The 27,681-nt window shown below is 36.8% G+C and overlaps 1 protein-coding gene across 1 annotated transcript in view; it reads left to right on the top strand.

Annotated features, from left to right (window-relative positions):
* ATRNL1 (attractin like 1) overlaps nt 1-27,681 on the top strand; it is a 516,200-nt gene that overhangs the window by 279,978 nt on the left and 208,541 nt on the right. The window contains exon 26 of the mRNA XM_062635366.1: nt 895-973. Coding sequence (XP_062491350.1) covers nt 895-973 — 79 coding nt within the window. The remainder of the gene's footprint in view (nt 1-894; nt 974-27,681) is intronic.

The raw sequence follows: 27,681 nt of genomic DNA, 5'->3' as shown, positions 1-27,681 counted from the left end.
TTTGGCAAAAAAATCGTGTATGAGTAGTATAATTCAACCGTTGCAGTGTGCAGTATTAATTGGGAGCACTGTGTACAGCAGATGTGCTACCATGACTGACAAGTTTTTCACACAACTAGAAAATGCAGATACTTTTATGAAACAAAGTCTAAAAAATTAAAAGATCTTCTGAGTGCTTTACATGAGGTTTCAAGTTTAGAAGCGTTTTGTCAGTATCCAGAAATTCACCAAAAGAAGTTGAGAGTTCTAATCCTGAATGGGCTACATGCTTCAAATACAGAAATACTGTATTTGATTGTGAACTGCAGAAGTTTAATAATTCTGATTTTTTTTTTTTTCTCCTTCTGTTTTGTCTTTGGGACTGTAATGTGGACATATTTTTTAAGATGTTTTCCTTGGGAAATTTACCATAGAAACATTCAATATGATAAAACAGACCTATTGTCATGTGCAGTTATTATACTAATTATACTCATGCATAGTCATCATTCCCATGTACCAGGAAATTATTCAGAATTCACAAACCGAGAGAAGTATAAATGGATGCAAATTTTTGCTGTCCTTCACTCTCTTTTTCCATCTGCTAAATGTGAAACATGCAGTGCATATTTGTTGAGACTGCTGTGGGTATGTAGACGGTTGTAAATGGAGCTTATCCTGTGCTAATGGAGACAGTAATAGCATTTTATGGAGACAACCATCAGAGGTGTGCCTTCTCTTTTGGGTGAACTTGGATGGTTGACTGTTGTTTATCATGTGGTAGAGTTTAGTTTTCCTCTATATTTGTGGGGTTTTCCCCACATGTAAATGTGTTTTAATTGCCTTTGATACCCTAAAAATATAAGCTTTTTCAGACCATTATGTTACAATTATGTTTTTCTTTTGTAATTGCAGTTGTTTCTTATCCTTACTGCTGGTAGCTGCTGTCGTTTGGAAAATCAAACAAACCTGTTGGGCTTCTCGACGGAGAGAGGTATCAATAACTTTTAAGTTTATTGTAATAGCTTTATCTTTCAGGATAAACTGAGACCTTTGGTGGACAGCCACACCTCCGCTTTTTCCTGTATACATAATTTAAATACCCCTCTAAACTTTTTTATGCCCTGGACTGAAGAAGAAAACTCTTTCTTCCTGCTGTTAAAAATCAGAGAAATTGCAGCATGAGGTTGCAGAAAGCAAAATTTTCATTATGGTGGAATATTTAATTAGAATAGGGTATTCTGGTTGGAAGAGACCTACACGAGTCATCTAACCTGGCTACTTCAGGGTTGACCAAAAGTTAAAGCATGTTATTAAGGGCTAAATGACTGAAACACTCACAGGCTTGGGGCACCAATCACCTCTGGGAAGCCTGTTCCAGAGTTTGACCACCCTGTCAGTAAAGATATGCTTCCTCATGTCCAGTGTAAACCTCTCCTGGTGTAGCTTTGAACCATTCCCATGCATCCAATCGGGATACCAGGGAGAAGAGATCAGTGCCTCCCTTGCCACGTTCCCTCCTCAGGAAGCTGTAGAGAACAGTGGGGTCACCTCGCATCCTACTTTTCTCCAAACCAGACAATCCAAAGTCCTCAGTTCCTCCTCATAGAAAGCTGACATGCCTTCCAGCCCTTTCAACAGCTTTGTTGCCCTCCTCTGGGCACATTCAGGGCCCTTCACCTCCTTAATTTGCGGGGCACAGAGCTACACACAATACTCAGGTGAGGCTGCAGCAATGCTAAATACAGAGATAATCACATCTTTTGACAGGCCGGTCGTACTGTTTAATACATCCCAGTAGTCTTAATAGTCTCAAAATCATAGTGCAAAAAACATTAGGAAGTTGAACACAGGGGATCATACTGTAGTGTCTCAAACTTTCTAGGAAGCTATTTGGTGCTGTGACTGAGGCTGTGTTGTATGAACAATCATTGGAACATAGAGTAGTAGACAACACTCTCTGCGAGGAGCTTGTAATTTCTTCTTTTTTATTCTCTTTTCTTTGTAAATTCTAAGCAAAATTCTGTCTCCATTAATATCAATAGTTCTGTCATTAAAACCGTGGCACAATTGAAGCTCTTCAGTAAATATTCATACATAATTTCCCCTTACTCTTTTGTTGGCCCAAATATTTGTTCTTATCTGTTAACAAGTGATTAAACTTAAATGAGATTTAACTTAGGTTATGTGTACTGCTACACATATAAAATGGTTCAGATGATGAGTACTGATAGTTGTCATATGTAATTTGGTTCTTATGTGTAATTTTAGACAGTGATTTTTTTTTTCCCCTTAAAAGTGTCTAATCTTGATAATTTTAGAAACAACACTTGCTTGAATGTTTCTAAATGTTGTAGATTTAAAAAAATACGAGTTTTTCTTTAGTTAATTTTTCTTAGTATACTGGCACTATGAATGTTTAAGTAACTTTTAATGTAGTCTACAGTGAATGTAGATATGCTTTAAGAGTGCCAGGTTACTAGCACTTACAACTTTCCCTCACTGAAATTATAGTGTATTCATGTCCAGGTTTAGCTCTGAACTGGTGCTACAAAGAAAAATGTATATATTATGGTTGTTATTTCATTTAGGTATTTTTTTATTCAGATGAATATTGTTAAGCATATTCTCCCTCTAAGGGCAAGTGCTCATGTCTTTGTTATTACTTGCAAAGTACAGATGAAAGTTACTTTAAAATGCAGTATTCTATTCAACTTATTAATATTTCATTTGAGTTCGTCTCAATATTTATTAATAGGTCTGTGCAAAACTATTGTGACAGAACATAGCGATTCTTTGATTTCATTTACCATGTTAATAAGGATGTTTCATTGACATGTTTAAGAACAAATATGAGCATATGAGTTTAACAGATCTAGGGGCTCTAATCTGTTTTCCATTCTTACCTTCCTAGATGTTTGAAATAGAGTATTTTTAATGTAGTCTGTATGTGTCATCCTATGAAGAGCACATTCTCATATAAAAACTTTAAGTTTTCCAGGTTTTATTTTCCTAATGACATTTCTAAGACAGAAGGGAAGCTCATATAAACTCACTGATAAATACAACATAAATATAAATCAGCTTCTTCCCAAAGAGTAAACCAGAAAGAAGTACATGGTAACTGGATTAAAACTCTGAGGTCTGGGCTTCAGTTCTGATGTGTGGTTTTTCTTGAACTAGAGAAATTTATCTGTCTGTCATTCAGAAATGTTCTTGTTTAATTTAAAAATTACATGAGTTTGTATTTCTTCCTCTTTTAAATGAGGTGTGAAACAGCACTTAGATTGTGGCAGCGTTATGAAATGTAAATGTTTAGGCAAATCTCCTTTATTTTCAGTCTGCTATTGTGCATCAGCAGCAGTTCATGTCAAACACAAATTTTCCATAATGTTCCCCATAATATTTTCCTCTGTTCTAGATCAGAGAATTTGTTTTTATAGGCAGCATATTTTATAAGGCTTTGGAATGAAGTGTTACAAGTAAGTGATATAAAAAAAACATACAAGTAGAAGGCAGTCTATTGTTGAAAAGAATTATTAAGTACCTCCTTTTAAAGCCCACCCATTTAGCAGATAAGCTTTCCATCTCTTTGTCATTCTTGAAAGAGAGGAATGTTTGACTCTGTAGATGTTACCTCCAGTATGGACCCAAACTGCATTAAGAAGTGAAATATAAGAACACAAACAAATATGAAAAAGCAAGCTGTTAATAGCTGTGCGTCCATTTATTGTTCGTCCCAATCTTTTTTCCCCTAGAGGAGGAGAAACTTTACTATCCAGTTCTTGTGATCTTTTAGTAATGAATTTTAGCAGGCCGTTGATGTAAGCAAATAATTTTTTGAAGTTTTCATAGACTTCTATGTGTAGCTGAAAATTCAGAACTTTGTCCTTTTTTCTTTGCCTTCTGACTTTAATACTTGGCTAAATTGAGTCATTTTTGATTCCAACATGAATGTAGCGTGGCCCAAATCCAACACAAAGTGAGAGCAAGTTGTTTGCCCTGTGTAGTGGGAATGTCTCAATTTTCCCATGAATTCAGAAATTCACTCTCCGGTTTCTTTCTTAATTCATTGCTCATTGAGCAGATATTTACTTTCCACTGCTCAGAGCAGTGAACAAATCTTACTTAGCAGTTCATTTGAATTTAGGCTGTGTTATATGTACGTGTAAGATACTAGGTTTAATTTTTTTTGTATATATGAAAGCCAATCAATAAATAGTGTCATCCAAAAGACTAATGTTTGTCAACACTGAATTTAACTTTCCTTTTCCCGTATTGATTGGTCTTTTGATTTAATTAGTTGAAACCATTCTTCCCTAAGCCAAGTCCTTGAGTTTTGGTGGGGTTTTTTTAATCACACAAAATTTTGGTTCTCAACTTTTTCCTGCTTACATTGCTGTCTCTTAAGATACACTTTAAGACTTTTTGAACATCTGTATTTATACTTTTAACTCCTGTCTGAGTTTCTCTTCTTTCCTGCCTTCTGAAAGAGCAAGAGACAGCAGACTCTCACTTTAATACCATCAAAGTTATTCACCTTCTGCACTGAAAGAAAATGGGAAGTATCATTCCTTTATTTCGTAGTTTCAAAAAAGATCAATGCAACTTTGAGCAGGAAAACATGAACAACCTCCTGCCTGGTATCACTTGACACCTTCCACCACCCATCCCTCACATGGATCAGCGACACTTAAAAAAAGGCCTTAAGAAAGGCTGAAGTAGCAATGTGAAATATTGCTCATGTAAGAGAGTTTGATCCCTGAAAGGAATAATGCAGAATATCATGAGATGATTTCCAAAGCGGTATTCTAATGGCGCTATCTTTCTTGAGAAACAAACCAGAAGGAATTTGCAACATTCTTGTGGGTACCAAACCTCAAATTCCTACTTAGAGAGCAGGATAACATTTGCAGGTAAGCACGGAAATTTATGTAGGAGTAGAAGAAGGGCAAGATATATTTGGTTGTCAAATAAGTTAAGGGAGTTCCTAAGTGTTGCAAAGTTTAGGAGCAGGAAAGCATTTTTTTACAAGTCTTACACTACATAAAAAGATCAGATATGTACTCTAGGTTTTAATCTCTCATCCTTCTTTTTCCTTCAGAGACTTATAAATCTTTCTACCAAGACCTTTCTTGGTGAAATTTCACTTGTTAGTTCTCTGGATGAAAAACGGAGAGCTGTCATTCTCTCCCAAAAGATTTGTTAGGCTTCTTGCATTTTTATACCCAGAATTCACCCAAGAGCCCATCCATGAAGTTTCAAACTGACTCCATTTTCCTTCTTTAAACAGAAAAAAGATATATCACCCAGATTTACTAAATAAGAAAATTGAAGAGAATATTATTTGTTGTCTCTGCATGTTTCATATCTAAAGTATTCATTCAATCTTCTGTTGCGAATGGTACAAGAGAATCTGTTCATAGATCATTTTACTGAAAAGCTTGATAGGTTGCCTGCCAGTTTTGTAGTGGCTCAAAGGTTTTGCCTCATGAACTTCTTCTGATTGAAAGGCACCACACTGCAGATAAAATTTGCATCCAAATGATTTCTTATTAATAGTGTGTTGAACTCTTCTTTTTGCTGACAAGATTACACGGAGGTCACTAACAAATTCATACAGATGGGATTATAAACCACACAGCTTCTACTTAAGGTATTTTAGCAAAGTATTTGTCCTTCATAAGATAAAGCAGTTGCTGCTCAGATACACTTCGTACTATTTATTCAGCCAGTTGTTTTAAAGAGTTGTTACCTTTAATCCAAAAGCGTGCGATCATTGATGTACCTACAGACATACTTCTCCCCCATCCTCCCAGATACACACAAAATACATCTGTTTGCAAACACTGAGTGTTGTTATATAAAATCATAGAATGGTTTTGGGGTGGAAGGGACCTTTGAAGCTCATCTAGTCCAAAACCCCCTGCAATGAGCAGGGATATCTTCAGCTAAATCAGGTTGCTCAAAGCCCCATCCAACCTGGCCTTGAATGTTTTTAGGGATGGGGCAGCCACAGTTTCTCTGGGCAACCTGTGACAGTGCCTCACTACCCTCGTCATAAAAGGTTTCTTCCTTATATCTCGTCTAAAATATTCATTTGTGTATATTGTATCGGTCAATTAGTTAAAATGCAGCCTTGCATCTTTTCTTATGAAAATCTCCTTTCTTGCATATTATTATAAATACACACTAGGAAGTTTGCATATCTTAAAAAACTGACATAGAGTCTTGTTTCCACTTTCCTCTTCCACTAGAAGTCTCCTGAGCAATGAGGAAGTAATGCATGATTGCACATTTATGTAACAATGTTTGAAAGCATGGTATTATATGTGTAAAGTGCTTGCCTAACATTAAAGGTTAATATCATTCCTTTATAGGAATTTTCATATTTATATATAGCATTTCATTATACAGTCAGCTGTGTACCATTTGCCTGTCTGACAGGATAGCATATACAGGCATAAAAGCATGGAGTTAGAGATTGCTTGCTTTACACAGTGTGTAGGTGCCTCACAAGTTGCTGCTTCATTTTATTTAATAAGCTTATGTTTGTTTAAAAAAAAACCCCACCTTTCTAGCCTTAATTTTAATATCAAGGTAGTTTCATTCTCTTGAATATTCAAAGATTCTTAAAAACATGCAAATGAAACTGAAATAGACTTCTTCTTGTTAACAGCAACAAGTCATGCAATACCTTTAGGCTCATTTCTATGGTAACCCTAGTAAGAACAAGAAAGTTCAGTTATGTTGATAGTGCTAATGAATGTACATAATATGTGAATTTCAGCTCGAGCTTTTTTCCTTTATATTGTAATGACACTTGTATATTTTAAAGTATTCCTTTTAGAAACAGCAGTAATGGCTTTTGGTGAATGTAATATTGCTTATGGAATGCAACATGTTTAGTTTAGCAATATTAATATGCATAGAATATGATGCATTCTTGAACAACACCCTTTTGAAGGAGCAAAAGGAACACTTTGGTTCATCTATGTGTTTTAGTGTGAGCAAGGAACCACCAATAGTGGATATAAGGAAACCAAGAAATATTAAAACATATAATTAAAGTACCCTGAAGCATAATATTATTCATATGTGTGTAGGTGTTTACAGGCTTACATGCTTTACGTTTAAAAGTTGTTAACCTCACAGATCTCTTTTTTGGTAACTTCTTGTCTGTTGCTTAGCAAGTATCTTGCACATCTATATGTACTTACTCATAGACTGTGTGATTAATCCTGCTGAAGTCAAAGGAGCTATTCATAGGACCAGAATTTCAACTTGTTACATTGCTTAAGCTCTTCTGAAATCAGTTGAGTTATGACTGCTTATTTCAACTGTGGATTTAGTTTGATTGAGGATAAATGGGGCATTTATTTCAGGCTGACATTTTCTGAATTCTCTCCAACCTGAAATTTAGGCTCCTCTTTGAATGAACCTTTCAAGCGATATGCTAGTTAGTTGACACTAGATCTTGTACCAGGACTCCCTCTGCAGTCAGTAAGATACACTTGCAAATGGCAACTCTTCCCACCCAGTTTTCAGTGTTCCTTTTGATACCGGTGGGATGACGACTTGTTAAGTATATAAATAACCCAGTGAATCAATTCTCCTATATTTAGAGTTAATCTTTGGTTTAATTTTGTAAAATTGAGGCTTTACTTATAATACTGTCACTTTGTAAAAATAAGCGTCTGATTACTATGTTAGCACTGCTCACAACATGCTTATTCTCTGTAAAGAGAAGTATTAAATGGTATCAGTGACAGACTCAGTATTGTATTGGAAGGATTTATTTGGGGAGTGGCGAGTTAAGCAAAGTTGGTCTAATGCAGATATCTCAAAACATCATACAGTGTTAAAAGGCTTCAGTGAGCAATTCTTACGAGAGTAGGAGCATGAGATTGAGGAGCGTATCTTAGTTATTGAAGGCTATGTTGATCCGGCCAAAAGCCCTTATCCCAGAAAGTAATCTTAGCTGTCTTGTATCAGATCAGCTTATTGAATTGCCATCTTCAGCAGAAATTCACGGTGACCATGACTGCCAAGAGTTTTATTTAGGCCTCACACACTTCTAAACCTCTGTACCCTTTAGGGAGGTGTCATGGCCTATGGAGGCAGCTATCTGTGGGAATAGTGTTAAAGTAGTACGTAGTATGCAGACTGGAGGAAATTAACTATACTAATAAAATCAGTGGGGAGGTAGACTAAAAACAGAAGCCAGATTATCCATCAAGTGAGAACATTCCTTTAAAAACAATGTAAACCCTGAAACATGGGATAAGTATGTTGAAACACAAGAAGTAGTGGTCTGGTTTCTTTTGCAGACCTTCCCTTCCATGAGTTTATCAGTTTCATATGAAGATAGGCTGAGAAAGTTGGGGCTGTTCAGCCTGGAGATTAGAAGGCTGCGTGGAGACCTCATAGCAGCCTTCCAGTATCTGAAGGGGGCCTATAGGGATGCTGGGGAGGGACTCTTCATTAGGAAATGTAGTGATAGGACAAGGGGTAACAGGTTCAAACTTAAACAGGGGAAGTTTAGATTGGATATAAGGAAGAAGTTCTTTACTGTGAGGGTGGTGAGGCACTGGAATGGGTTGCCCAGGGAAATTGTGAATGCTCCATCCCTGGCAGTGTTCAAGGCCGGGTTGAACAGAGCCTTGGTGACATGGTTTAGTGTGAGGTGTCCCTGCCCATGGCAGGGGGGTTGGAACTGGATGATCTTAAGGTCCTTTCGAACCCTAACTATTCTGTGATTCTGTGATTCATCTTAAAATCTTAAAATCATCCTGTCCAAAGGAGGCATTTATAAAAGCTTACTAACAGATCTGTTCTTCATTCCACAAAAATTCAGATGATAAAGAAGATAACAGATGACAATAGAATATGCAAAGAAAATTGTGGGCTACTCTTTATTAAAAAAAATAAATAAATGAGGGAAAACATAAAGTAAGGGGGTGTTTTGGTTATATCTGCATGTGACCAGGAGACGAAATTGTTTGCTTTTCTTAACATAATAACCAAAGTTTCTTACATGTGCATAGTGTAGTTAACCAGAAGAATCCCGAAAGGCAATAATCACAACAAATTAATTTGTTGTATGTGATTCCTGGGTGTATGCATAGAAGGAAGGTTGGATGTAGTTATTAGTGCTGATAACAGTACTTTAAAATTAGTAGTTGTGGTATCCTGCTCAGTAGCATTTATTATGAGAGGTTTCTAAATGTTAGTATAAAATACTGCTGGAGATAATGCTAATGTTACAATGGACTTACTAATTACTGCTGCCTGTCAGAGGCCTGGTTAAATCTTGCAAGTGTACTAAGTTAAGCTTTCAAGCTAACAGAAAGGTAAAATTAAGGCTATTTAAAAGAAAGTGAGAACTGGCCAAAATGAAAAAGACTGTGAGACAACTGGCAACTTGGCAGAGCTTAAGGAGCCTTTGAGCTGTACGGTCTGAAAGGTTTCCATGGGACTAGTTGTAAACATAAGAGCATTAGGAGAATTGTTAGCGAATTACCTGTCAGCAAAAAGCAGCAGACAGTGAGAAAGGCAGTCCCTACCATAGGCCTTGGGATGAGGCCAGATAACTTCTTTTGAATTTGGAGAACAGTCGCTTGGATTGTTTCCACAGTGTTAAAGGAATGAGGATGCTGAATATGTTCTTTGTAAATGAAGAGGATTGCACCAACACAGATGATTCATTTTTGACTCTTAACAAAAACAAAAGAGCAGGTGTTGAATATTGGCCCGAGGTGGTAAGACACTTCCTTACATTTGTATTTCCTCTGTGTTTGCAGTATAGTGTCAATTTTTTGTCCTTTGTTAAAACACAAAACAAATCTTTCATTCTGCAAAGCCCTGTAAGAAAGAAGTGAGTGGATTTAGGTGCAAACAACAAAAAAGGCTTAGAAACTTGGAAGAACTCTGCTGTGATGAGGAAGTGAAAAGGTTTGAGGGTTTACAGTAAAAGCTTTTTGAGGGAAATGCAAATAGTCCTCTCTAGTTCCTCCTTTGCTTTTCTCAGAATTGGGTGCAATTTTCATAGTCCTGGGTAGACAACTTTGGCCCAGGTGAGTCACCTGCAACAGGAGTTGTATGAAGGAAACTAAGTCAGAATTGTCCTTCCTCCAAAGAGCAGCGAAGCAACTCAAAGTCCGAGACAGTATATAGTCCAAGTCCAAAATACATACAGTTCCTCTTTCTTGTTCTGCTCCTCCTTTCTACCTAAACTTCTGTCTATTTACAGTCAAATGATAATCATGTCTTCTAAAAACTGTATAAAACATGGTAACAATAATTGTGATTGCTTTTGATATATGGAACATTTGCTACTGGACTCTTGACAGCTGATGTCAATATTAATGACCATCTTTCACAAATATATCTGCCTCCACAAACACCCAACTTCTTGCAAATATATAAATGGGAATTTTTTTCAGAGCTGATTTTTAGGTGCATTTCTGTATGTGTGCAGTTGAGTAGCAGTAAAGGATTACTATCATACCTGAATAAATTCCGAAGTGTTTGTATGTCACTTTGCCCAGCATGGCAAAGTACATGCCTTATAAAATAGCTACATTGGCCTTTTTCTTCTCTTAAAGTTAATATTGATTATATATGCAATTACTTTTTCTTTCTTAAAAAATTATATGTGAATGTCTCCCTGCTAAGATCAGAGCTTGAATAATTTTCAATGCAAAGGAAACGCAAATATCGATGCAACTGGAAATTGGTCAACTTCACTAATTTAATTGGTATCTCGGAGTAGAATGCGTTCAGTGCTGTGAATGTCAGTATTGTTGCTATCAACGAATTCTGTGGGGAACTTGATAGATATTTGCACATGCAAATGTTCCTTGGTATCATACCTCTGTGCAAATGGTGGCTATGCAGTTCATCAGCCTTTTAGGTTTCTCCCCCTTCTTTGGGTGGGAAATAACAGTAGATTCATGGTGATAAAATTTACATGTATATATGCTTTTATTTATTGAGGAACCTGCAAATACAAAGTAATAGTGGAACCTTGGGCTGGAAAAACAAATAGAAGTCCCCCAAAACCTTTAGAAGAAAGCATGTCTACAAAAAGGTAGATTAGTTACTCTTTCTCAAGGATATAGTAATGCAATGTTTATCATTCCTGGAGCTGTAGTTTTTTATTGCTCCAACAGTCCACAAACAATAGCTGAGAGTTAGTGTGACTTGATATAAACTGAGCTCATTACATTCATTTTCAACAGATAATTAATAATTAACATATAACCTTTGGCTTTCCTTTTATCTTCAAGTATTGACAGAAGTCACATAAAAACATACTATGTGTGGAAAACTGCTTTGAAATGCAAAATTTAATTAAAATTAATGTAATGTTATTTTAGGACAGTTGTATAGTAGCAAGAGTACTATGGGGAATATGAATATTTGAACAGACCATTATTTTTACCCATGCTGTTCAATTTATACACAATTAATTTCTGGAAAAGAGAATGCCATTTGATATTTTGCAGGGAATTCATTGGATTGAGCGCACCATGGCAGTTAAATTGTAAATTGTAATATCAGTAAATTTCTCTAGCCTGCTTTAACAATCAATTGACCCACATGCAATTAGCAAAAGTTAAAGCACAGTGAGCCCTGTAGCTCGACTTTTTTGGTTTTCTGTGCTCCAGATACATTTTGAAAATCCCAGTTAATTAGATTTACAATATCTAAATAGCTGTAGTTTCTCAGTCTTTTATATTTGTGCAGCCATGGCCAGAAATACTACTGGGAGAGGCAGGCAGGGAATAGCATGTTGCAGTCAGGAGAAGTTTAGGTTTGGAAGACAGTCATTTCCTTACTGGTGTTACAGGTGCGCTTGTGCAAATTGCTTTGCTACCTGGGCCATCCATTTCCCATCTGTAGAATGGGATCAGTTGTACAGGTGGTCTTTATATGCCTTTCATTAAAGATGCTGTTGCTATTAATTGGGAGACCTTATTTTCATTACTGTTCTGCTTCATTCTGCAATAATCCTGATTGTCCCTAGGCAATTTATTTAGGTATCTGTCCATTTAGGCAGGAAAAGTGAGTGAAATGGACACTGGTTTTCTCTCTTAATTTTTGTCTGGGTGCATTACTGCTAAGCAGAGTGCAAACATGTTGTGGATACAGTCTGTTGTTTTAATGTGTTATATCTAATACCTGTTTCAATATTTGATAAAATGCATTGTGAAAGTATGAAATATCTCATGTATTTAATTTTCAGCATAATTAAAACCAGTCACCCGTTTCTTAGGTATTTATGCTGTTATGTTACACTGATTCTACAGCACTACTTCTTACCTACCATAAGAATTTATGCTTTCACAAAATGAATGAAGAATATTTCCAGAACAATGGGAACATGTTACAAAAAATATCACACCAGTGCATTTGTGACCCCCATGCAAGTATCAGACACATAACATTTTGACTTAATACCATAACAGTGTCCATTAGTAATAATCCTGAACTTGTCCTCCTGCCCATTCACATGGAAAGCAAGTCCAGATTGTTAGTGTTGTTAACAACTAAATCAACCGTACATCAAATGTCCGAGTTTCACCTCTGGTTAGAGCATCTAGTATACAGGAAACTCATAGAAAACAATGAACACAAATCATTTTGGTAGAAAGGGAGGAAAAGAGGAGCCAGAGAATTAATTAATTTGCAAAACCTTCTTTCAACAAAATCTAAGCTGTTTGCAAGCACCTGTAAAAAAAAAGGAGATTCAAAGCATAGGCGTTTTTTCATGAACCAAATAACATGAGAAGAATATGCTTCTCTTCCAAGGTAGGATAAAAGTCCTTTTGAATGGAGAGGAAATCTGATGCTTGTTCCTTTTGGCATTATAAAGGCTTTAAAAAGTCTGTCACATGATATTTAATAGGTAAGGCGAGGAACCATTGTCATATTACATAGCTGTAGAATAGGTACAAAACTGGTCAGAAAAACATACTTAAGTGTTAGTTATCTGTAAAATGAGGTGTTAACTACATGTTGACTGTAGTTAACTGCATTAAGTCAAAAATTTGGCCTAGCTTTAGAATTCGTCAATGTTTTGATTAAGGACTTAAGTTGATTAAGAAGCAGTTCTACTGGCTTCTATGTAAGAGTGGCAAGCAAGGCAAGAGAGTGTATTTGAGATTAAAACTGAAAACCATGCACAGATCAGAAATTGAGCAAGTATTTTATTGTTTTTGAATTTTACTTTCATAATTCTGTAATGCATAATTTGCAGTTATTCTGGTTCTCCTTTAGCTGAAACAGTCTCACCAGTATTCTGAAATACACTACACATATTTGTACAATAGCACTGTTTAACATATGGACAGAATTTTTACCAAAGGTAGAATACTGTGTCCTTATGAATCATTCTTCTTGCTTTCCTGTATCCCGTGACAGATGTTTTATCTATCCTGTAGATGGACAATATATTTCTACTACTTTCAGAATGCTTTTTTGTTTGCTTACATGAAGCTAACATAATTTAAGCAAACTTTCTTCCTTTAAATGATGAATCATTTAAACAAAACCTTTGGCTTTCCTTTTACCTCAAATAATTGATACAAATTACATAAAATCATACGTTTTCAGCAAAATTCTTTCAAATGCAAATTGTAGTTATAATGAATCTAATGTTAATTTAGGACATATGTGTTACTGAAATATAATGTTTGGGACATCATCGGTATTTAAATATGCTGTTAGTTTTTGAGTAATAATAATTTTGAGTAAAAAATTTGGATCAAGCACAGTGTGACACAATAGCTAAATTGTCTCTCTATTAAATTGCTTTGAATTCTTTTACAAATTGAAATGCATGCAAATAGCAAAATAATAAACCACCTACAATTTGCTTTTTATTTTGTTTTTCATATGTCTAGTTACAAAGCTGTTATTAATTGGAAATAATACTATGGCATAGAAGGTATTACCAAACACCTTTTTTTGACAAAGATATTTATCTACAGGCTGAAAATACCCCTTTTAGTGGAAGGCAAGCAGCTTCATTTAGATTAAACTTTTTTGATGGAAGTGGCAAGTAAGTACATATTTCTAACATAAAGGAATAAGGTGATTTAGCTGGATTGCTAGGAAAATAGGATATTAAGAAATATAGTCTAGCATCCCAGCAGTAAATAGGTTTTCCTAGTAGTTGATACAGTCAAAAAATCACTGTCAACCTGTATAAAGTTCTTATTCATAGCTAAGACTTATGGACAAGAGTTTATATCCCTCTATTTTGCTAGCATCTCGCTCAGGTCACTCTCATATCATAATTTTGGAAAAGTTTCCACTATCTTTGAAGGATCTTTCTGTAATCCAAATATTTTATGGGATGCTATTTCTGCTGCGAGGCTTCACTTTTTCATTGCATCCCAATTCTTTAGCTCTGTAAGTGCCCATTTACTGCTCAATCCTGCAGTGTTCCTACATCCAGTACAGATATACATAGTTTATGGGACTTCTCACTTCAAGAGGGAGGGAGGTATTGTCTGTTTGTTGGGTTTTTTTTAATTCCTTTTTTCTCTTGTTTGATTCTTTCCAATATGAGCTGCAGGATGTATCTGTCTGAAAATACTAGCTTTGTTTTTTGCCCCGTAATGGAGTGAGTCTTCAGGCAGCCAGCTGTCATGCAGTGCTGTCATACCATTTTGCTCAGTGTCCTTCAGGTAGGAAAGCAGGGTTTACAAAATGTTTCTGTCATCAGAGATTCAGCTTCTTGTAGGCTTAGTTCCTCAGTGGGACTTGCTCCTCTGTTAGCAGCTCGGGATGAAGTTAGTTTCAAAAGCTTTATTTACTGGACTGCTACGCCCCAGTTGAAGAATTTACTTGAAACTGAGGTCTGTCAAAGATATATTAGTTATATTTGTAGGAAATCAGTTGCATTTTTTACATTTCGTATGAAATACATTTACTTGGTCCTCACATTTATTTCGGTATGAAAGCTCATTCCTATTTGTCTCAAGGCAGTGTTTTCCCCAGAGTCCATGATAAGGGCTAGCCTTACCTACTCATCAGCACTCTCATATTACTGTCATGAAATCAGATACAATAAAGATTTTCAAACTGTATCTAAACATTCTCCTGAAGAAAGTATTAGTTATTGCCAGCTTGTTCTGCTTTGTGGGATAAGGTAGCCTATAATATACTGAACAGAAGGTGTGTCTAGTCTGCCATAATAAAATAGCACAAGTTGGCAGTGAGCAAATAAGGAATATGCAGGTATAACTTCAGCTACATTGAATGCTTTTTCTAGATGTTCTAGGAGGCAAACTAGAATTTTAAATACATAAATTTGCTAGAAAGGAAATCCTGTAGAAGCTATTACTGATTTAGTAGAGTTAAAATCTTGCCTTTAACAGTTATTTTAGTTGCTCTAATATATATAGTGTTATGCCCCATCATGGTGTTGTATAGAAGCCTTCTGGCCTTTGAAAAAAGTTGAGATACGCAGGCATTGCAATATGGTGAAGTGTGCATGGAGACTACATATTGCATCTGTTCTGTACCTACCTCTGCTATTCTTTACATCAGGTGGGTGTGATTGCTTTGAAGAATCTAACGCAGTTCATAGTGCAGCCCATTCCCAAACACTAATTTTACTTTAAGCAAGAAAAACAGCATATTCTAAAAATATTTTTTTTTTATTTTTGGAGGGCAGCAGATTATTTTGTAATCATCTTTTGTTTATGATTATCTTTGATTTTCACTCCTCGAAGTGCCATAAGATCAGCTTTTGATCTTCATGCATTTTTAAAACAATCCAGTAATTAAGTGAACAAAGGGGAAAAGTAAGAAAGTAAAATTATTTATGAAAGATAGTGAATCGAATGATAAGTAGGTTTGATTTTTTTTTTTTTTTTAAGTGTGATTAAATTAGAATAATGTTTTGGCTCAAAAAATTTACACTGTGACAGTGCCCTCCATGCTCACATGAAAGTTTGTCAAGTGGTGCTTATGTGCTTTTGATAATAATGAAGAAAGTTCTGAAGTTCTGGAGAGGTTCATTCCCATTTTAGCTGTTGAGCATATCTAATATGTCTTATTAACGTACAGTTTCTTCTTCTAGATGAATGTTTGTTGAAGCCTAAGTGAAGGTGCCTTTGATGTTGAATGGCTGGTGCATGTGATAACAACAAAGGAATAACTTGTGCAAATTCAACTTCAGTCATGTGTTGCAGCAGGTCGTTGTTATATGTATGCACACTTAGTACAAGTCTCTGGAGAGATTGCGTGGCTATGCATGGGAACTCACTGGTTAGATAAGAAGAAAATTAGATCTTCCTGGTGTCTTAGGGAGTTTATGTTCATACTTTTATTAAAATGGAAGCTGATCCTTGATGAAGCGGTGTGCTCTTTGGACTTAATATTTTAACAAACAGAAAATAATATCACATTTATTGTATTGCCATGATCTTGGTGCCGTATGTTCTTAGTTCTGTGTGGATAGTGTTAGGCATTCAAGGGAGAAGGTTAGAGCTATCTGTTGACATTTGTTATGGTGTCGGTAATGTTTACACCTGTACATTATTCTGTCACTATCTGTTCAGTGTTTATTGCTTCATGGGGGACGCCTTTGATGGCTGGTTAGGCACTGCTGGGGCTTATCTGAAAGCTGGGATGAAGAAAACAAATTGGCACAATCAAACCAAGAACAGTTGATCACTGACTTACTGCTAGGGACCTGCAAACACGACCGGTGCCCCAGGGTGACACCCAGGGGAGACAGGGTGACCCCAACGTGGGCAGTGACCTCACCCACAGGGCACTATCTCCAAGGGGCTGAGCCTGGTGGGGCAGAGCTGGGTGGTGGAAATGGCCCCAGTGATGACCCAAATCCAGGGGCCATCCAGGGTGCCCAGACTGGTGAAAAATGGCTCAGGGCCAGACACAGGGCTGGAGACAAGGCTAAAAATGGGTGCAAATCCATCCAGTCAGAAGGGTCATGGCGATTAAGATCTCTTTGTGCCCTCAGATCCCTGACACCCTTAACATTGTTGCTGTGATTTTAGACACAAGGGTTTTCAAGTATATTGTTTTTGGGGTTGTTTGGGATTTTTTTTGTTGTTTTATTTTATTTATTTATTTATAAATAGTGTTACTTTTCTCTAGAAATATTTGTGTCATCACTACAGTTAAACACTACTTCCATGTTTAACTGTAATTGAGTTATACCTAGTATTTTGGTATAAAAATATATGAATGCACCACTTTCTCAGAGCTTCCAGAAATAAAAAATAGCTATGGCAAAGCTTTATCATGAGAAGCTCCTCCACGTAAGTGACAAACTTGTTCAGTTCTATTCATTTTTTGTAACATTAGTCTCTGCCAGAAAATACAGGAGATGTTGTAATAAGCATATTAATTCATCTTATCTTTCTTTCCTTGTCCTCCTGATTTTGATTGTATAGTTGTTATCTTTGATTTTTCTCCCCTGTTCTCATTCTCTCTCACATCACATACATGAATTTCTCCTTTCTGTTATTCATCGTTAGTTGTCTTTTCTATTTTGCTAGTACTTGAATATGCTCTTAGGAAACACATCTCAGCTGTGTTATGTTTTTGTTAAAATTGGCACTTTTGAAAGGTTAGGCCTCTGCCTTTTGGCTGTTATACTTGAACTCAATTGTCACAATGATTTCTCTAGATTGATGACTCTTTACAGAAAGCACTGCTTTTGCTTGAGTGGATTGCTGGTACATAATAATTAAAGATTAAACTACCTCTTGACTGTAGTCAAGGTTTAAGAGGACAGAAGGGACAGTTCAACTTGGTGTGAACAAGAGAGGATGTAGCAGTGTAATACCATTGTCTTGTGCCAGGAAAGCATGTTCCTAACTACAGAGGGCTACTGCAGGAAGGAAATGGTTTAGGGGTCTCCCCATCCACAGGGGTCAACCTAAGGTGACCAACCTGGTGCATGAGGGAAAGGCTGTGGACATTGTCTATTTGGACTTAAGTAAAACATTTGATACTGTCTCCCACAGCGTTCTCATGGAGAAATTGGCTGCTCATGGCCTGGATAGGTGGGTACTTCGCTGGGTTGGAAACTGACTGGATGGCTGAGCCCAAATTTTGGTGGTAAATGGAATCACATCTAGATGACGACTGGTCACTAGTGGTGTCCCTGAGGGTGTTAGGGCCAGTGTTAATATCTTACTGTATCTTCACTGCTGGTGTGAATGAGGGATCGAGTGCATCCTCAGTAGACTTGCAGATGACACCAAGTTGGCTGGGAGCGTTGATCTGTGAAGGATGAGAAGGCTCTGCAGAGGGATCTGGAGAGGCTGGATCAATGGGGTGTGGCCAGTGGTATGAGGTTCAACAAGGCAAAGTGCCGAGTCCTGCACTGGGGCCACAACAACCCCGTGCAGTACTGCAGGACTGGGGAAGAGTGGCTGGAAAGCTGCTTGGCAGAAAAGGCTCTAGGGGGCTGATTAGTGCCTGCTGAACATGAGCGCCTTGTGCCCAGTCAGCCAAGAAGCCAACAGCATCCTAGCCTGTATCAGCACCAGTGTGGCTGCAGGGCCGGGGCAGTGATCATCCCCCTGTACTGGGCATTGGTGAAGCTGCGCCTCAAATCCTGTGTTCAGTTCTGGGCCCCTCATGACAAGAGGCACATTGAGGTGATTGAACAGGTCCAGAAAACAGCAACAAAGCTGGTGAGGGAGGTTGTAGTGAGGTGGGGGTCGGTCTCTTCTCCCAAGTACCAAGCAATACGACAAAAGGTAATGGCCTCAAGCTGCACCAGGGGAGGTTTAGATCAGAGATTAGGAAAAGCTTCTTCACCGAGAGGGGGATCAGGCATTGGAACAGGCTGCCCAGGGCAGTGGTGGAATCCCTAGAAGTGTTCACAAACTGTGTAGATGAAGCTCTTAATGACAATGGTTTAGTGGTGGCCTTGGCAGTCCGGGAGTGATGGTTGGACTTGATGATCTTAAAGGACTTTTCCAACCTAGGTGATTCAATGACTCTAAGGGCCGAGTATGACCACAAAGAATGGTATTTCTAAGCTTCATTTATGCTAAGCAGTTGGGTAAGACATGGTTTAGTATTCACTCAAAGGGATGGCATAAAAGCAAATACAAACAAGTTCCAGTAGGAAGAGATTTGCATCAGGTGGATGTGGTTATGTCATCTTATATGAATAGTTTAAAGCCATATACTGTCAAAAAAGGTATCAGATATCAATATAGAAGAAATATAATAAATTATCCGTCAGTGCATTGGTAGAGGATTATACCTTTAATTCTCCAGAAATAGTTCATTTGCTGGAAGCTTTCTGAAATAAAAGGAATAAGTATTTGGATCCCCAGATGGTTATTTACATTTGACATTTTTTTAATTTAAAAATATCTACAAGCAGCATTTTATTAATGCCTTTAATTTAAAAAGTTGTCTCCTCATTAGTACATATACAGAGGAATGTGAAGCAGTGCAGAAACTGAAAAAGCAAACTGTAATACATGCCTTAAATAAGAAGAAAAACAAGTTGCAATCTATTAACAGGAATCTCAGACACAGCTAGCAAGTTAAGATTGTTTTTTCAAGTGAGTGCATTTTCTGGTGGACTACAGGTGAAGGAGAAAATGCAGAAAGCTCTCATCCCATCATTTTGCTTGATGTGCGGTTGAATTTATGTCGTTACCTACATGTTTTTCCCGCAGTTAATTGCTTCTTCAGCTTAAGCCCCTTGAATGTATAAATGTGTCTGCCATCACTGTGTCTTTGTGCCTGTCCTACATGTTGAAAGAGGGCATTTGCAAAAGTAAAGGGCCAGCTAAGGCTGGTGGGAGGCTTGCATTGCTCTTTGGAGTAGCATGCCTTTCAACTGAGGCCAGAAACTTTATTTAGATTCCTAAAATTACAGCGTTGGAGTTCTCCCGTATTATAGGAAGTAGCATAAACTGAGAGGAATATGATGCACATTTCTTATCATCACTGCTTGCCCTCTGTCTCTGTATATACATTTATGGGTATTCCATATGTTAACTATAAGCCTTTAACCCCCACAAAAAGACAGCAAAAAGGAGTGGACTGAAGGGCTGCAAAAATACCAGTAAATACTCCTACAGCTTGGAGCTTGTGCCTGTGTGGTAGCAGCTATGGAAAGAGTTTGGTTCTTGGGGATATTGCTTGGCATTTTTAGATGTCATGGTAAATGGAGAACTGCAGTGTTCACTCTTTCACACTCATATGCTTAGAACTTGCTCTACTGCATATGCTCGTTTGTTTTTTCTTGGAAGAAAGCATTCCTATCCAAAACCAGGTTGTATTCTGTATTTGGTATTAAGGTTGATTCCATTTCACTATGTATTCTATCCAATAAATTTTCAATAGCTTGGGAGAGAGTCAGCCCCCCCCCCCCCCATTTTTCTGATCTTTTTTTAATGAATTTTGGGAGTACCGGTCTGAAACATAAATTTATATCAGGGGAGTGTGTTCTGTGGCAAACAGTGCCACCGTAGAATAGTTTTATTCATCAGTGTAACTAAAAAAAACCTGACAAGTCTTCATAGTTAAAGTGTTTTATTTTACAACTGCAGCCATACATACGCTATAGATTGTATGTCTTTGGCGTGATTCACAGTCTTTATATGTTGAATTTTATTCTAGGTTACTCAAAACAGGCAGCAATGATCACTGGTCTTGCTTTAAGTTGTTGGGATTTTTGTGTTATCTTTGAGAACTTGTATCTGGTGATGAAGTGGTTCAGAAGGTTTCTACAATGCACTTTGAAGATCTCTCTTTGTTTTGTTCTTAGCATGGGATTTTTTGAAAGAATGCAAATGGAAGTTACCAGTGCAGTGGGAATTTTAATACCTGAAGCAATATTTTGTGCTGTTCTGCATTGCTTTTGGCACGTGTTGGCTCTGATTTTAAACCTTTCGAATGAAATTATGTGTATTTGTCACATATTTCACAACTTTCTGTTATTTTTAGGTACTTTTTATGTTTAGTGCTAATTGACATTTTTCTTTTAGTACAGATAAACAGACTTAATCAGTGTCAGGTAGTATTTTGGGTTGTGTCTCTTAAAAATGAATAGTTTTGGACACACAATCTTTAGACCTTCAAAGCTTGACATCACTGAGTATAAAGGCTTGTTTACCCTTAAAATGGGATGTATCAATGGCAGCAGAGATATTTAGCTGCAGTTCCCAGCGAATTTGCTTTGCAATCAGTGCTTATGTCCCTTTATTTAGTTTCTCTTATCAGTTGCCCACAACTGTACCAAGTTTGTTTGGGGTTTTTGTAGCACAGTGAATTATGTATAATGCTTTTGGTCCAAAAGTAATTAAAATAAATTTATGAGGTCCTGGTGACTTCAGTGGGAGTTGGATTCTGCCCCATTATCTGGACTGAAGTCCTCAACACCTTTCACATCCATACCAGACATACTTCAGATAACACCACTATAAAAACAGAACGCTGGCATTATTGTAAATGATCACATTATTCATTGTTAGGTAGGACAATAACTGTTACAATACTCTTTGTCCCTTTATTGGAGCTGAATGAAATGTCATAATCTAAGTTTCATAAAATGTACCTTTGTAAGAGGTGTGTGACTAACAACAGTTCTACCTAACAGATGAGCACTGATACACAAACAGCTCTTAGGTTTTGGGTTTAGGGGGTGGTGGTGGTGTTTCTTTCAGGTCATTAGAAAGCCAAAAACATTTTGTGCCCTTGCTTCGAAGTTAACAAAGCATTATATTGCCACCTGGCCATCTGTTAGGATAAAATGGGTTTTATTTTCCATAATGTTACTCAGATTTAATATTTTTTTTCAAACTTGCGATTCATATTTCACTTATTATACAAAAGGGCGTTTTTTCCAATGTATTTTAGCTGAAAACCTGTTGATAGATTTTTGCGTGCTCGTAACTAAATACCCATTTCAGTATTTATTCACAGAGGAGGACAGTTATATTTTATACACTGTTTGAATTCTTATGGAGGCAGCTACCATTTTTTGCTCAGTGTTAGGTAAAGCAAACCTATGCAGTTACATTTTCCAGGAATCAGATTATGTTTGCTTGCAGCCAAGATGCCTTGCCAATTCTTTCATGCTCACCCAGGTGCACTCTCACCTTTCCTGTGTCCCTCCCCAACTGGCATATGCTAATGTGTCTGTGCTGCTGTTGTTCTTTTGGTTGCCATAGCACATACTCAGGTAACATTACTTGCACCAGAATCTATTTTAAGTTAGTAATGTCATAAACATAAATAATTGTTTTTCACTTATGTCTGGCACATTTCACGTGCTATGCATTTCATGTTTTGTGACGGGATGGCTTGTGTACCTCTTGGTTTTAGACACAGATACACAGTATAGAGATTTACATACACAATATGTCAGTTTATCCTTGAACATAATTCTATTGTCTCAGGGCAAGAAAAAATGAGGATTGATGTATCACTGTAAAATCTGTATATTTTGTGCTGGGAATGTTGCTTTTGCTATTTTTTTATAGTTGTGATGAACAAAAAACATGCTTTAAATATACAAAAAGTATAAGATTATAAGGATTTTACTGAAGATTATGAAAATTCTGTAAGCAAACCAGTTTCCTCCTACTACGCACAAAAAAGGAAATACTGAAAATAGTCTGTGCAAGGATCACATTCGCTTTGTTTGCAGATCTGAGCTCCTTTGTTTCTTGAGCATTATACAAAGTGAACATATGTGCAATATTGCTATCAGCTTGCATTCTTTGATAAATCTAGACACGCAGAAGAATGCTGGTGGCAGAAACTCTAGGATACTGGTGTTTCTTATGGTTAATACAAAATCTGGAAATTCTAGCCAGTAAGATTAGAGCAACAACTGTTTGAGTAATGTGTTTCATGTGTTAAATATTAAATGTTAATATCAAATGTATTTGGCGATAAATTAAAGGTTTCCATTTTGTGATTTTGCATAGATCTGTAGTATACAAATGCAGCAGAATACAAGCAGAGTGATTTCCATTCATAATTAGAGCCAAAAAGTGGTCTTTTTGCACAAAACATCTGATTTGTACTGAGTGGTTTTTATATGCCAGTAGACTTTTGAAGCTGTCTTACAGCTTCATGCAGCCCAGCAGTGGTAAGGGTCAGGGACTGTCGGTTCAGCCCTTTGCTGTTCAGCAGATGTGAGCTGGTATCATTACGCAGGCTGTTGATGCCAGTCTTCTGAAACTTCATGGGGTTTCCTGTCACACTGAATGACCATCTCTGGCATATCATTGCGGAGCTGCCAGAGGAACTATGAGTACCTAAAGGAGTATTGTCTAATGCATGACTTCAGAGAACCTTCTCACAAATTTTTGCCTAAGGAAATAGAGACTATATAATCTTTCTGTCTTCCCTATCCTCCCAAAATTTGGTCAATGTCACACCTACTAGACCAAAAATCAAAGAGAAATCACAAACATAACATCAAAAAATGTCAGGAAAGTAAGTGGATGGTTAGAGGACAGAGACCTATCCTATTTCTCTCATTGAGGAAGGGACCAGCACACCTACGTGTTGGGTTTTTCAGTAACCAACAAAGCACTCTGTGCGTGGATGCAGTAACTGGTCCTGAAGCATACCAGGACTGACAAAGAGAACCCCAGGTAATCTGAAGTCCTCATGTGTGAAGGAAAAGTAGGGATAAAACCCACAAATCAAACGGAATCACAGCTTCATTAGTTCTGCTCTGGTGTAATTTATGTGTTACACCTTTTACTTTGTCCAAGTAGCAGGACCTTGATCATATAGGATATTGTGGCTTTTGGTAGAATAACTATTCCTGGAAGTGGAAAACCTTGTTTAGAGATCTTTAAAGTCTGTCTCACAGCATGCATGGCAATGACTTAAGTGTTTATAGGTTTTTCACTTGCAATAAGTAGAGAGGACTTGGAGTTGGGTAGAATCTTCTGTGTTTTAACCAAGGTACTTTCCATTAGTATAAACAAAAATTCTTAATCTGTTTATAATGGAAATGCATGCTAAAAATTTCATCTCATCACAGTAAAGACACTTTAGTCTGATTTACTTTGGGGCTTCAATGCTGGGAATTGGTTTTAGCCTGCATTTCCTTGGTGGTCTCGATAGTCCTTTGCTGAAAGGCATTGTCAGCATCAAAGCCATCACAGATACTTTAACTTGCTGCTGTGATTTCCCTGCATACATCAAGGTTCTAGGACATCCTCTTGTTTATTCAGCTGGGACATCCCTTATTTCTCTGAAAGATCAGAAGGAATCTGGAATGAAATCAAACTGCTGAGTAAACTGGCCTAATACATTTTAGAGACGTTTAAGTCTATGTATATTCATCATGCTCTATTGTCAAATTATTGTGCAGTGCTTGTCATTAATTTCACCTGTTCTTTTTTTAATTGTCATCTGATTTAAGAGTTTTGCCTTTTCTAGAAAACATTTTTGACGTTACGGTCTGTTGAATTTTGCTTCCATAAGACATTATAATGATGATCCTATAGATTAATTTTCTATATAAAGCACATTATAACCTACACAAATAAAAAATTGAAAGACATTTCTAAAATAACATACAAGCCTTGTAAATAATATATATTTTTGTAATATGAAGCATGAAAATATAAAATTATGCCACATTCATCTCAATTTTACATTCAGGAATGAATATTTATGCGGAAAGATCCAATTTTAACTTAGCTAACTTTCTGTGTCACTAGCAAAATACCATAGGAAAACCCACAGTGTTCAAATTTGTATTAGCAAATATCATTTGCTAAAAAGAGAAGGGTAACAACCTTCATCCCAAAGTAGAACTGAACATCAAAGTGTGAGTGTATTCTTGCATTTGTTATCTGGCGTCTGAGGCTTAGTGTTGCTGACATCTGGAATATTTCTCAGTGTGCTTGTATAATGTGTTTCTCTCTCCTTCTCTGTTATTGATCATACATCCATTTGCCATGCAGTCAGATTTTCCTAAATGTTTGGAGTTTCAATTTTATTCTCTCTTCCTCTTTCACTGCAGCAATTTTACATTTGTTATAATTTTCCTCAACAAACAGTGGAAAAGAGTCAAAAGTTCAAGAGCAGACTGAAGACAACGGCCAGATGGAATTGTTGCACATGGAAAATGTAGCTGTGGTGCTTCATTTGGCTTTGAGAGAGGTTAAATTTGTGTTACTTCTCTCTGACCATATCTTTAAAATAATGGTTGAGTGGTATTGGCACAGGTTGACAAAGATGCTTCATACCCACCTACACAAGTGGGTAGAGGATAAGGATGCATGGCTTGGTACAGCAGGGGTAGGTTAAGGACGTATAGATACTCAATGAACAATTCATGCCTTTCTGTTCTGTTTAATACTGACCTCTATCACTGATACTGATTCACTGTAGGAAGCCTTTCATCGATTTCTTTGGACACAGATTGTCCTGGGTTTCTGCTGAGGTCAGTGCTGTGAGACTCACCTGTCTGATAACTCCATTTATTTTTTAATAAAGAGATTGTATATCAGTTTAGAAAATTTTATCCCCTTGAAATACTAGTGAGAATTTACATTGTATTATCCTGCTGCTTTAAATTAATAGCAACATTAACCTGCATATCCTAATTATCTCTATGTTAATATCAGTGTGAGTATATGGAAAAACACTTCTAAGACTTGCAGTAATATGGATTTCTGTTTATAGTTTGCTTTATTCCTGTTAGGGAATAATTTTCTTTGTTGCAATGGCGAGTATAATTTACTTTGTATCTCACAAGCATGCAAAGTAACCTGGTTCAATAAAAATTTGCAAGGTTTTAGTTTGTTTCATTATGATTAGTTTTAAGTTTCTCTGAAAGCTTAAGGTAGATTTTGCCTACTCAGCTACTTACTTTTTTCCCATCCCATTGCTAAAATCTCATGGGCCAGATAATCTTCAAAAGCCCAGCAGTGTAGCTACTGTGATAATAAACACTTAGATTCCCCAGTCAGATTTTGGTTTAAGTTACTGTGACCCGCTCTGCTCTAGAATAAATGTTTTTATTTAAAATGTGTAATTTGCACTGAAGTCTTTTATAACCGGATCATTGAATCATCGTAAGACAAGGCCCTGAACTAGCAATAGAAAGGTCAAGAGAACGTGGTCAATAATTATGTGATCATGTTGCGACTTCAGGCATCGGGCTTTCCACGTTGCCACAGTTTATCAGCTTTTTTAATGCAATGGACGGAATTGTAGCTGACGCAGCGTGTATGTGTTAGATCTCCGTCAGGAAGCTTTAACAGAGAAATGTATTCCAGTAATGCGAAACATAGCACATAGGGAGTCAAAACAAATGAGTTCGGTTTGGCCATTGTTGGGTTGGAAGTGTGGCCTGCTACAACCTTAAGACCAGATCTGAACTGCAAGGAGTGTGATTGTTAAATGATTACAATCGTTTACTGCCATAGGCTATAAAAATTAAAAAGGTCTAAGTGCTTCGTTCAGACAGAGATGCAGAGACTAATTTTACATGAATGCATATCCTAACAAGATTAGCTGGCTTATTCAGGCATATGAATTGCACTTCTGTTCTTCGTGTTAAACAAGCTCGTATCATCAGAGTCACTTGGAGCTTATCGTCCTCACAATCAGGCCTGTACTTTTACTCCGTGTTTTCCCTGTCTCACTTTTCTAATACTAGATCTCTGAGGTTCAGCCTGTTTTCATGCAGACCTTTGTTATTTGTCCTCAGTTTGAATCTTTCATTCTTTATGCTTATGTTTCTTTATTTTTAACATATTCTCCTAGCAACTCTGTGTATAGTGCAGAATGATGTCATAGTTTACTAACACCGTGCTAGCAAAAGAATGGAAATGATCCATTTTAACAGCATTTTCTTTGTTGCAGTACATGCTATATTCCTACAACCTGAATGGTAGTGTTTCTACAGCAATTAGGCAAGCAGCAAAGGCTTCTTTCCCAGTCATGGAATTAAAGATTGATTTTATATGTTAGCTAATCTGTTGATGGTAAAACATTAAAAATGACTAGATAACTGCAATTCTAAAAATCAATTCTTCTGAAGTTTCTTCAGCTTCTAAGATCAAATGTGCTTCTTCATGTTTTTATGAGGCATTCTGGCTGAAAAAACGTTAAGAGCATTAGAAATGTCATTTTAGTTAGAATAAAAATTCTGTAACATATTATATATCAATGTACTTTTAAGAGAGCCAAATAGATTTTTTTTTTTTAGGGGGACAAATCTAGTTTTCTTTTTTCCTTAATTTTAACTTTTGCAGTTTATACCTCATCTTTAAACTCAGGTCTAATCATGCGTCACAGGATTTGGAATGTTGCTATTTTTAATATACCTTGAAAACACCCATTCATTTAATAACTTGATTTTTTAAGTAATCCTAGATCAGTAAGTATATGGGTAGTTTCTGTTTTTAACATTGCTTTTTTGTCACTTTGTATTCGTACCAGTTTGCATATACTTATGTTTACTAGTAGCAATAGGAGTCATGAATGTGAACTGTAGTCTAGAACCTAACCAAGGCTTTACAGAGATGGTTGTTTTACATAGGGCATGCCATTTTCCAAGCAACCTGTGTACATCTGTATGTACAGATGTATGTGTGCCCACATGTTCATTTGTCTGCTGTTATAAAATTGGCTGCTAAACTATGCTGATTTCTCATTTCCTTTTCACTTTTTTTTTTCTAGAAAAATGAC

This window comes from Pezoporus occidentalis, unplaced genomic scaffold (genome assembly GCF_034315485.1).
Source record: "Pezoporus occidentalis ecotype Australia unplaced genomic scaffold, CSIRO_AGI_Poc_V1 ctg45, whole genome shotgun sequence".
Lineage (NCBI taxonomy): Eukaryota > Metazoa > Chordata > Aves > Psittaciformes > Psittacidae > Pezoporus > Pezoporus occidentalis.
This window is presented reverse-complemented; position numbering and strand designations above follow the sequence as displayed.